This window comes from Fundulus heteroclitus, unplaced genomic scaffold, assembly GCF_011125445.2.
Source record: "Fundulus heteroclitus isolate FHET01 unplaced genomic scaffold, MU-UCD_Fhet_4.1 scaffold_70, whole genome shotgun sequence".
Taxonomy (NCBI): Eukaryota; Metazoa; Chordata; class Actinopteri; order Cyprinodontiformes; family Fundulidae; genus Fundulus; species Fundulus heteroclitus.
Genome location: NW_023397143.1, coordinates 1,302,857 through 1,314,667, shown reverse-complemented (window position 1 = coordinate 1,314,667; position 11,811 = coordinate 1,302,857). Strand labels below are relative to the sequence as shown.

General features: G+C 37.8%; 1 protein-coding gene across 1 annotated transcript; it reads right to left on the bottom strand.

Annotated features, from left to right (window-relative positions):
- Nucleotides 1-201: 201 nt before the first annotated feature.
- rbp4l (retinol binding protein 4, like) lies at nt 202-2,065 on the bottom strand. Its single transcript, XM_012876367.3, has 5 exons — nt 1,939-2,065; nt 1,482-1,599; nt 1,240-1,376; nt 814-926; nt 202-731 (listed from the first exon to the last, which is right to left on the bottom strand). The coding sequence occupies exons 2-5, from the start codon at nt 1,596-1,598 to the stop codon at nt 508-510; spliced, it is 591 nt and encodes a 196-aa protein (XP_012731821.1). The 5' UTR covers nt 1,599; nt 1,939-2,065; the 3' UTR covers nt 202-507.
- Nucleotides 2,066-11,811: the final 9,746 nt, after the last annotated feature.

The following is an 11,811-nucleotide window of genomic DNA, read 5'->3' as shown; positions in this document are numbered from 1 at the left end:
CATTTTACAGCGTTCAGTGTTGGCATTTAATATTGGGGCACATCTCCATTGTTGTTCTGGACCTGTGCATTTTAATTTCCAAAATATTATCTATTATTTAAACATTTCTGAAAGTGCTGAGATCCATGTAGACATGAACAGGCTCGGATGTATTCGTTCACATTTCTAAGCAACATAAAAAATGAAAGCAAATCCTGAGACCTATTTGTGTAGAAAATGTTTATTTTTTTTTGGTCACATTCAATCAAAAACTTTAATGCAAAGTAACATTTTCCTCTCTCTGACAATATGGATATGTGAAGGAGGTTGAAGGAAAACGTCTAAAAGGAAGAAAGAAATCCTCTTTTCCTGTCAATCTCTGCATTTTCCAACTCCATCGCCCTCACAGGACAATCTTTCACCACACAGGCACACTCAAATTTTTCCGTCTGCTTGCCCTCGAACCGCAAAGACCGCATCTGACTGGCACATGCTCCTGCTCCCCTTTCCCCCTCTCTTTCAATCTGTTTAGCAGGCCCCGGACTGCAGGACCGGCTGAAACTGTCCGGCCATGCAGATTTCCTCCTGCTTCTGACGGACTACGCGCTGAATTGCCGGGGGCAGGCCGCGGGGGTTCCTGGAAAACACGAGGGCGTAGCCGTCCTCGCAGGAGCCGTCGTCTTTTAGGGAGCGGCAGGCGTAGGTGATGGCATAGTTGTCGTAGTCGGTGTCGATCACCCAGTAGTTGTCACCTGGTTGGGCGGAATAATACGGCGTCAGGAGGAACGAAGTCTAAAAATGCAAACGTGGGCTAGAAATGAGCGCCGAGCCTACCTCCACTCGAGAGGTAGCTCGCCAGGCCCTGGTAGTTCATGAACATCTTTCCGGGGGTGGTGGGGTCGGGCACAGAGTACTGAGCAGCCATGTCAGCGCAGACAACCCAGAAGCTGCAAAACCGAAGATGAAGTGATGCAAAAAAGGTTCATTACCTTCACTTTTCCGATTAAAAATTGCATTTAGCTTGCATTCTAGTGTAAAAAAATATATATTTTCTTCCCAGATCTCCTCCTAATCCTTTACAATCCAGTGAAAACTCTGCTTGAAAACTAACGCTGCTCAGAATGTTCCTATTCCTAAACCTCTCAGTCCTGAGCACGTTTCTACAATCCAGGCACATCGTAGATTCAAGAAGCGGATACGTTTTATGTATAATTTCAGCAAAACCTTTTTGAATACTCCGTTGCTGCCTTTATCGCTTACCCAAACAGAGTGACCCGTCCCCTGGAGGAGGCAGTCATGGAGCCATCGTCGTCAATGGTGTACTCGGCTGAGATGTTGTCCTGCAGGAACAGCCCTTCTGGGTCTTTCTTCTGCAGTGCATACCACTTCCCGGAATACTGTAGTAAAAGGGGGAAAAAAAATTGGAGTCAGAAATATTTTGAACTTTTTCTTGCCCCCATCTCAATCTGTTTTATTTCTTTGTTTTTTTTTTTTGTACTCACTCTCTTGGGGTCAAAGTCTTCTTTGACTGAGAAACTGTCTACGATGCAGGAAGCAGACAGACAGCGTTCCACACAGGACACAAAGACCAGCAGCAGAGCCAGCTTAGAGGAGCCCATTCTGTAATGAAACGTAATTATATATAAAAAATATAGCTTGCATGATCAAACCTCATTCCAAAGCTCCTCAAAACATGAGTTTTAAGGATAAAAAGGGCACTAAATGTACATACTATGATTTAAAATAATTATATAAAATTATTTGACTCCAATTAGACATATTTTCTTGGAACATTTAAGTGCGAGGTAAACTTTGCCAGTTCCAATACTGTATATGTCCAATGAGGTTCCACATTTATTGAGGATTTCTCTTTAGTTTCTCACCATAGCACTACAGCAGATGCAACCAGCAGAAAACAGCAATTGAAGCAGTTAAAACGGCCATAATAATAAAACTTACCTGTTCAAAAGTAGCAGTGGTGATTAAAAATCAAAGTTCTGGATGCGTTGGTCTGGCGCAGATCGCATCTGGAGTCGTGGCGGCCTTTATATACGTGCCCAACAGACAAGCTTATGGCTGATTTTCATTGCTTGGAACTAAATAAGGTGCTTAAACCTAGACGTAATCTCTTTGGGTTGAAATCCTCGCCGTAAGCTGGCTTCTGTGTTCAAGACTTACGGTAAAAACAATTAAAACGTTATGTAACTGACTGGAAGCACAGTGGAACATGTACATGCGTAACACCAGCTGACAAATTAGCTGTATTTAAACACGGGCTTTTAATTAATTGCTTCCGTTGGTTACAATAATAGAAAAAAAACAACAACAACACAACACTATTGTTTGGTCTTTTGCGAACAGCTGAATTCATTATTTTCAATTTTAAAACATCAGAGAACACGGTAAGTGAGTTTCAAACAAACCAAAGCAAATAAAAGAATTACACTGTGCTATAGATACAACCTATACCATACAGTCCAACATACAATACAGTTTGTGCTCTAAGATACTGATTAAATCATGTTACACTGATTTAACACCTGTTGATGATTTGCTAAACATCATGAATTGATATGTCACATTATAAATGTAAAATTTTATATTTATACATGCGAAAAGCAGATATTTCTGTTTACACATACACATTTTCTTGCGTTATGACAAATAAATCAGACACATCTTTTCATGTTTTGGTAAGGTGTAAATTAGCAGAATTAGTTGATAAGTAATTTGTAATTTAGTAATTTTATTACATTATAAGTGTTCAAATAATTAGAGAAATATAACATTTTTATTCATTTATTTATTTGCATTTATTTATTTAGGAAAGCTCAGATGATGTCAAGGTTTTTCAGGCTTCTAAAAGGTTCATTCACAAAATCTGAGTTAAATTGATGCACAGCTTTGACGTGTTTTGAAGCAACACTTCAAACACGCCGCTTCCTTTAAAATACCTCAAGATATCAGCAAAAAAAATTACCTCCACAAACTTTGTTCATCCTCGGTACAATCTCCAGATGCTTGAAGCTCCCACGTTCATCTGTTCATACCAATTATATGCCAGTATAAACTGTATTATACTGGAAGGAGACAGGTTCTGTGTTCCAAAGATATTTTGGTGGAAAATGTGTGTCTTAACCCCAGAACAAAAGCATAAGACCTTGTGGAAGATGTTTAGAAGATTATTATTCACTGTGAAACAGGTGCTGTCCCAATATGAGATAACAGATGATGACGTTTGGATGTGCGCTGAGTGTTAGAACCTGTTTCCCTCATTACTTAAGCCCTGGTTTATCACACTGCAAAAACGGATCTAGAAATAAGTAAAATGTTCTTAAAATTTGTGTTTTTGCCCCAGATTTGAGCAGGTAAATAATATCACCTGCCAATAGAATAAGTATTTCTGACCCTTAAAGTAAGATAATTAGACATCCTGCACTTGAAATACAATGATGGAGATGAGTTGTTCCTATTTTAAGTGCAAAAATCTTATGCCATTGACAGATAATTTTATTTACCTGCTAAAATCAAGGACAGACACTCATTTTAAGAAAATATTACTTATTTTTAGTTCTGTTTTTGCAGTGCATTGGATTGCTTTCTTCCTGTTCATGGCTTGTCTGTTGAAGTCTTCGTTTTTTTGCCCTTGCTCCATGTCTCACCCTCCTCATGTATGCTCTGCAAGTTTTGCCTTTTGTTCATTAAATATTTTAGTTCACTATGCTACTGACCTGTCTGCACTTTGGTCCAACAATAACCTCACAGATCATGACAGATTGTTGTTTGATCTAAAAACAAAAACATCTAACCCAACCAAAAATGCGTTTTTTGCAATCCTTTGAAGTCAGCATTTTTAGAGAACTATGGTTATGAGAATAAATATCCTTATGCTGTCTTCTTCTGGTCCAAGATCGGGTAGAGGACTTTTTTGTTGTTGCAATTTCTAGTGATATTTTTTTGAGGATTTTAGCTAAAAATATGTTATCACTAACAATATTTTTCAGTCTAATTAGATTTCTAGGTGGCATTTGAAGTTTTATCACATTTCACAGCCCATATCAGAGTTTTGACCTTAAGCACCATGACTTGAAACAAATTGTACTCAAACAGTTTTAGAAAAGCAGGAAATGTAAAAATGCTTTGAAACAGTAGGTTAGCACTAAAGTAAAAAAATAAATAAATAACAGCAAACAGTGATGGTGATTGCTCTTGTAAATCCTAATAAAGGGAAACAGCTTGTTACCTTCAATAACTATTCTTAGATACATGCTTTGCAGGTGTAGAAGCAGACTCAGAGGATATTGTTCTTTGCTTTTCATCTCCTTTTTTTCCACCTTTTCTCCCTTTTAAGATTTCGTCTCATCTCTTTTTTTTCTCTTCTACCTTCCCGTTTCTGTGTCCATTGAACATGAAATAGTCCCAGAATAAAATCTCATAAAGCTTTTTGCATATATAAATCAAGCAGAGCACTATGGCAAAAGCAGCAATGGTCCACCTGTGAAAGTAAAATGTGTTGGGCTCTTTTTGGCATTAAGACAACAATTCTTAATGCTACACTGCCAGACCAGCCGCGTTTATTAAAAAAAAAAAAAAAAAAAAAAAAAAAAAACATTGGGTGAAGAAATCATCTCTTGGCACATATGGGGCACAATAGACATATAACAAGCAATATTTATTTTTATAGCACTTTGGTCGAACATATGTAGTTTTTAAAGTCCTCAACAACAAGAAAAATACAAGATAGAGATGAAAAACCTTCTATCCCACCCCCACCTAAAAACCAAAAAACAGTAATGAATAAAGGAATAGGAACCCCGATAATTCAGATAGAAGCAGGAGTGGAATCAAAGCTTTTATTAAAGCACAGAAAGCTGACACAAGACTAAGCTGGAGCGTCCTTGGTAATCACTTTTTAGAAGATGTGGTTCCTGATGAGGTCTCCAGACAAGCTGCTCCTTGTAGTGGAAAACTCCTTCCTCAAATGAGCAGACAGAAGGACTGAGGCAGAAGGGGAATCTGTAGTCCAGGTAGTCAGCAGCAAAGGAGCACCACAGGGGACTGTACTCTCACCATTCCCTTTCACTCTTTACACCTCAGACTCCTGACATCTGTAGAAATACTCGGCAGTCATTAAATGCATCAGAGCTGGACAGGAAGCTGAGTAGAGGGAGCTGGTGGACCACTTTGTGGCGTGGCGCTGAAACAATGATCTTATTCTGGATATGGATAAAACAAAGGAGATGATTGTAGATTTCAGGATATAATCGAATAGGTTCAAGAGTATCACCATCCAGGGAGAAGAAGTGGAAGTGAAGGAGCATAAATACCTCGATGTTCATCGAGACCGCAAACTGGACTGGAGACCCAACTGTGACACTGCCTAAAAGAAGGGACAGAGCAGACTGTACTTCCTGAAGAAGCTTAGCTCCTTCAGTCTGTGGTAGAGAGCGTGATCTCCTCTTCCGTTATCTGTCGGGGTAGCAGCCTCAGAGCAACTGGCTTAAATAAGCTCAACAAGCTTATAAATGAGGCTGGTTCTGTTCTGGGGACCCTCTAGACCAGAGGTGTCAAACTAATTTCTATATGGGGCCACTTTGGCATCATGAAGTCATTAAAAGGGCCGCTTACATATGTAGAGACGATACTTTTCATCTCATAATTTCATTCCAGTTCATACAGTAGTATAAAAAATGCACAGTAACATAAAAGTAGCACTCTTAGGCCCAGTTTATACAGTTTATCTGCAAAAAAAGTTGATATTGGGGTGAGTTACACTTACAGGAGGCACTGTTTTAGCCACTTTATACACTATAAAAGGATATATGCCTTTTTTTTGGCTCTCGAGGGCCGGATAATTTACCTTGAAGGGCCAGATTTGGCCCGCGGGCCTTGAGTTTGACACCTGTGCTCTAGACCCTGGAGGCTAGAAACTTTAGAGATAACGTTGCAAAGAAGGATTTTTTTCATAAAATTAAGAACATTACGGACAACCCTGAGCATCCTCTTCACCAGACTGTCGTGCAACAACAGTGTCTTCAGTCAGAGCTTTCTCCAGTACCGCTGTAAGACAGACCGGTACAGCAGATCCTTCCTGCCTGCAGCCATTAGCATCGACAACAACTTTAATTGAATTGAATTGAGTTGAACTGAAATGCATCAATGGAGTTTGTCTCATATGCAGAGGCAGATCATTCCAGAGCTTTGGGGCCACCGCAGAAAATGCTCAATCACCTCTCATTTGCTTCTGTGATTTAGGAACGACCATCACTATGTGAACAAGATGGTGTATAGGTGCGTAGCAGGTTGGACAAATGTGCTGACACAAGGTCACCAAAAGATTTGAAAACAAACAAAAAAACTTAATGGAAATAAACAAACAGCCAGTGTGAAAAGGCTAACATTGAAAAATGTGCTCCTGTTATTTTGTTGTTGTTGTACTTGTTAAAAATTTTGCTGCTGCATTTTGGTGTAGTTGAAGTTTTAACAAAGTGCTCTGGCTGATTCCTGGAGAACAAAAGAATTACAGTAATCCACCTGGGAGGTTATACAATTATTGCTTCCAAGTCACACCTAGAGAGGAGAACTTTAATTTTAGATACATAAGATGAAAAAAAAAAAATGATTTTACTACAAAGTTAACACGGATTTATCAAACCCAAGCGCAGCATCTATTTTAACCCCTAAATTGGTTAAACAGACTTTAAATGAGGGGTCATGGTGAAGAGATCAGCACAGGGGGACCTGCTGGAGCAACTGGGACTGAATAAAATCACTTCAGTTTTATGTGCATTAAAATAAAAAATACAATAGCACATCGCAGAGTTCTAGTTTAAGGACGTGGCTTCACCTCACCCTCAGTAATTAGATTAAATAGAACAGGTCTGTCTGCCAGTGTTGCCTCAGTGAAGAGCAGTCAAGGTTTAATCTGTAGAGAGGGAGCCTGTAAACAAGCCCAAATGATACAGTTAGATACTTAGATAAATAAAAGTATTTTAAATGTGGCACTGTTATTAACTAAACTGGCTGTGTCAAATAAATGATCTCTGAATCACGATCGATAACAGACAACTTTGCTAACATTACCCACATAGAGGGCCAAGTATTTATGAGCACAGACATTTGCTGCGGGGCAGTAATCCTACTTTCACTGCCTGAATTAGACTGTTTACAAAACACAGAGACCAGAATAAGAATCAGGACGAGGAGTTTGACGTCGGTTTACACTTTGTTCTAAATTAAGACATTTATAAAAAGGCAAATAAAAATATTTTCGTAAATTTGTGTATATAGATTTTTTTTTAACCGGAAATCGGTTGGATTGGTGCAAATAATGGTTTTTTTGGGTTCTCTGACTGCTAAGTTTTCACCAGAGGGACAGTTGGGGGACAAAACTGTCTCTCCGGCGGCTGATTTTTGTAAATTGTGCCCTGTAGCAAAATGTCTACATGGGTTGTGTCCAGGGAGTGTAGAGTCTGCAGAGATGTCAGCTGCCCTTTTCTTGATCCCATTTCATGATTCTCATTTAACCCAGCGATGGATTTATTGTGAGACCTAAAAATTGGACATTTTGCAGCACTGCTTACCAATCAAGCTCCCTATTAAAACAGACACATGGTTAGGAGGTTTTGTCATCATACATCTGTTTGTAGCCATACAAAAGAAAACCACAGACATGAGTAAAATCTCATAAAATCTAATTATATTTTTGTCATCTGATTGTATAGCATGCAAAAATGGATACCATTTTTAAGGCATGTAGATATACAAACCATTAAGTAGATTAAAAATGAACTGATAGAATTACAAAACAAATAGAGGAACAATCTGTGGAGTGCATAATCCCATCAGCAGGTCTGCATTTTAACAGCTTGAAGCAGGAAGCTGCAGCAGTCTGCCAAATGTTTGGGGACAGGGTGTGAAGAGTTTCTAACAGCGCTCACACTGCAAAAACGGAACTTGAAATAAGTAAAATGTTCTTAAAATGAGTGTATTTGTCCTTGATTTGAGCTGGTAAATAAGATGTTTTGCCAATGGAATAAGATTTTTGCACTTAAAATAGGAACAACTCATCTCAATCATCTTATTTCAAGTGCAGTATGTCTAATTATCTTATTTTTAGGGTTCAAAATACTCATTCCGTTGGCACAAACTCTTCCAAAAAAAAAAAGTAAAAAACAAAACAACTGGACTTGTTTTTCGTAGTTGAAGACGTTTCGCCTCCTCTCCAGGAAGCTTTCTCAATTCAAAAGGTCTGGAGTAACGTGGAGTAACAAGCTTTATACTACTGCCAAACAAAGGCCTTGTAATGGCTTAGATAACATGCAGGTCTTCAACTACGAAAAACAAGTCCAGTTGTTTTGTTTTTTGACTTTTTTTGGAATGACCATGACCTGGATGACTGAGAATCTTCACCAGCATGAACACATACTCCAGAGGTGACCCACTGCTGGGTGTTATTTTTTCCACCCAAAGAAGAATAACTGTTAGATAGCTTAGTCAGAAAAACAATGGTAATTACTTGCAGCACAGACGGTCACCCAAGTATAGTTAGTATTTTATTTTTTTTACATCAGAGCTGTTAAGGATTATGGGATCACGCAGGCTGAAGCTGCAGAAAGAAGTTAACTGGGAAACAACAGATAAGTCGCGGACACTGGGGACTTCACAGAGGTGGCATGCCTAAACAAATGGACAGTTATCTTAGGGTCGAATGGACACGTGGATACCCCTGGAGCCACGCTCTTTCACAGTCTGGCAGTGACGCGTGTCCCAAAGTCGACATTGGAAGAACCGACCAATCCTGAAGCAGGTCTTTGCTGATCCGTATAAGCTGATGAAAGCGAGAGGTTTGGCACTCTCGCTTACGGATCTTAACCTGTCCGCATGGTTTCATGTCTGAGAGTCCAGTACTGAAGCTGTACCATCCCTCTGCCTGGTTAGATTAAGTATGTTAAAGTATGGTTACTGTTTCAAGAGTCATTTTATTACTACAATAGAGAAGACCACTTCTTTCAGGGTGAATAACCTGGGGGGACTGAAACTGGGTACAGTTAAATCCTGACAGAACTTAAATATCCAAGTCGGTGGAAGTGTTTTAGCCTTTGGAAAGTTGAAAAATGAAACTCCAGTGGGGTTTTCCGGCCAGTTCAAACAATTATTTACAACAAACTAAACCATCTAGTACCTGAACTCATACACTTGCTGTTTAACTGCTCTATTCTGGTTTTTTCGCAGTGGCACCAGCTACGTCAAGGAAAATGCTGAAAACATGCTGAAAGTACTTTTTCAATATTTTATCTGTAATCTGCTTAGAGCAATGTTTATTTTTTTTGGTTTTTTTTTTTTGGTTTACAAATTTTGCAACAAGTATAGATTATGTGTTTTCAAATTATGTTAGCTTCAAAACACTTTTCATTTGACCTCTAATTTAATTTGACTAAACTCAGAGCAAAGATTTGTATGTTTTTTATTTATTTTTTGTCCAGATAAATGAGTTCTTCAAACAAGGGAGTGGATACTGCATCCTCCTTTCAGCTGTTGGGCCGAGTTTTTAATATTTCACACATTTGACAACATTTTTTTTCCAGAGTTTTGCAGCTAAAACACAATTTTTTGGATGTGAACTGTTACATGTAAAAGCTGAAACACTAATAGATGTATTTGGTGCCACCAACTGGGGCCTTTCAGCAGTGCACCAAGTGGACAGAGTTCATAACTAAATTAAAGCCCAGATATAACAGGAAAAAACAAGTGAGTATCCAGTTCCTCCACATAATAATTAAAGGCTAAGATCATATTTTCCAGACTTATTTAAAAATACAATTTGATACCCATATGAAGGGTGATAAAAGTTTTGGTTAATTGAACAGCTTGGTCTATATCTATTGGCAGTTGGTACCCATGATAACAAGCTCTTTGATATCTTTTTTTTTTTTTTATGAAAGCTGCATCACAAGTAAAATTATATTAATATAATTATTGTTGTTGTTGTTGTTGTTCTTCTTCTTGTTGGTCTCAATATTATAATATTTAAAACATAGCAGCTGTCCTAAAAATACAATTAAAGTAATTTAAAGAAACCCTGCTGCTTTTTTCTGATTTAATGAAAGGAACAAACTCAAAGACTGAAGGAGAAAACGGTACACATCTCCAACACAACCCTGATTACAAAATGTAGCTATAAATATGTCTTCCCCATTTATCGCTCTGTAGCTACCAGTGATCTTTGGTGTTCCACACTTAAATAATCAAAGATCAATGATAGTTTGTCTTAGTTTTACTGCGATAAATACTTTAATTCATTTGTAAAACCAACAAAAACATCACAAGAGGACATCTCTTGTAGTTCTGTTCTCTAGTTCTGTATAAACAGTTCTTTAATTATTGGTTTAGCAGCCAGTTAATATCGAACACATTTCTATTTAAGGCAAAGATAAGAAAATCCATAGCCGTCTCACATTTCCTCAACATAACTGAACCAAGTTGACATAAAAAAATCAAATAAACAGTCATACACTGTGTAACGTAATTTGTTTTGCTCACTGCTCAGGAGTTCAGCAGATTAACCAATCATTCTCTTTTTAGCTGGAACACACAATGGACATTTTCCTAGCTCTCCATGCACAATATTGTTAAATGCTGACATTTTCATCTTATATTTCATCTTTTATGGCAGAAACAAAATCTGGCACTCCACACACTGAATCCAGAATTGTTAATTTTACCACAGTTACTCAATAAGGGGAAGAAATCCCATGTTAAGAAACAATTTTAATGCAGTTACAAATGTCACAATTAGCGGCACCCTTGCTCTCAATATTTGACCCTAGATTTGTCAATCTTGGGTTTTGTCTTCTGCTCTCTTCTCCTCAGCTCACCCCGAGGGTTTTAATAAGATTTAGGTTTGAAAATTGAGATGGGCATGTGAGAAGGTTGATTTTATACATCTTGTGAATCATTTCAGCAATCACTCGGTCATAGGTCTTTGATCAACAAAGACCCAGTAATGACTTTACTTTAAAAGGCCCTCAGAATTGCGTTTTAAACCTCCTGGTATTTTAAAGAGTAAGTGAGGCTACTTTTAGTGGAGAAACAGGCCCAAAGCCTTACACACCATCCACCATACTTTGCAGCGGGCATGAGGTGCTTTTTGACACATTCATCTTTCCTTTAAAACTAGATCCCCCTGGATTGTTCTGTGCCTAGAAGGAATAATTATTATTTTTATTCTTCAAAAGCACATGATTTCCATTAAAGTCGTTTTAACTTTTTAGCAAACCTCACATTTATTTATTTATTTATTTTTCACGATTGCTTATGCACGATTTTGAAAACAAGGCTTGGAACTTTAAAACACTAAACACAATTGGCACAACCACACACAATATGCAGAACACCTGAGATCCTGTGCAAAATCAAACACTTTTAAAAACTATATGCACATTTATAAAAACAAAAACATAATATGTTACCATATGTAACACAGACATTTCATAAGGCTTAATTCTGGGTGAACCAGTTACACACTGCTGTGATTAACTTAAAACACTTTTACCAATTCTACCTCTCACTGATTAGATTATTGTAAGCTAAGTACTCAGAGAAAATGAAAATATACACCATGGCAAATTCACCAAACACAACACAAAATCAATGCTGCATACTATTGAAATATGATTTATTTCTCTTCATATAACCAAAATCAGTCAACATATAACAACAAACATGTCCCAACACTGTAAGCCCAGAAAATAGACAGATAAAAATACTGTACTACCAGTGCAGGCTAAAAGTTCTTTAAAGTAAAAGAAAACAAACAAACAAACAGAAAAT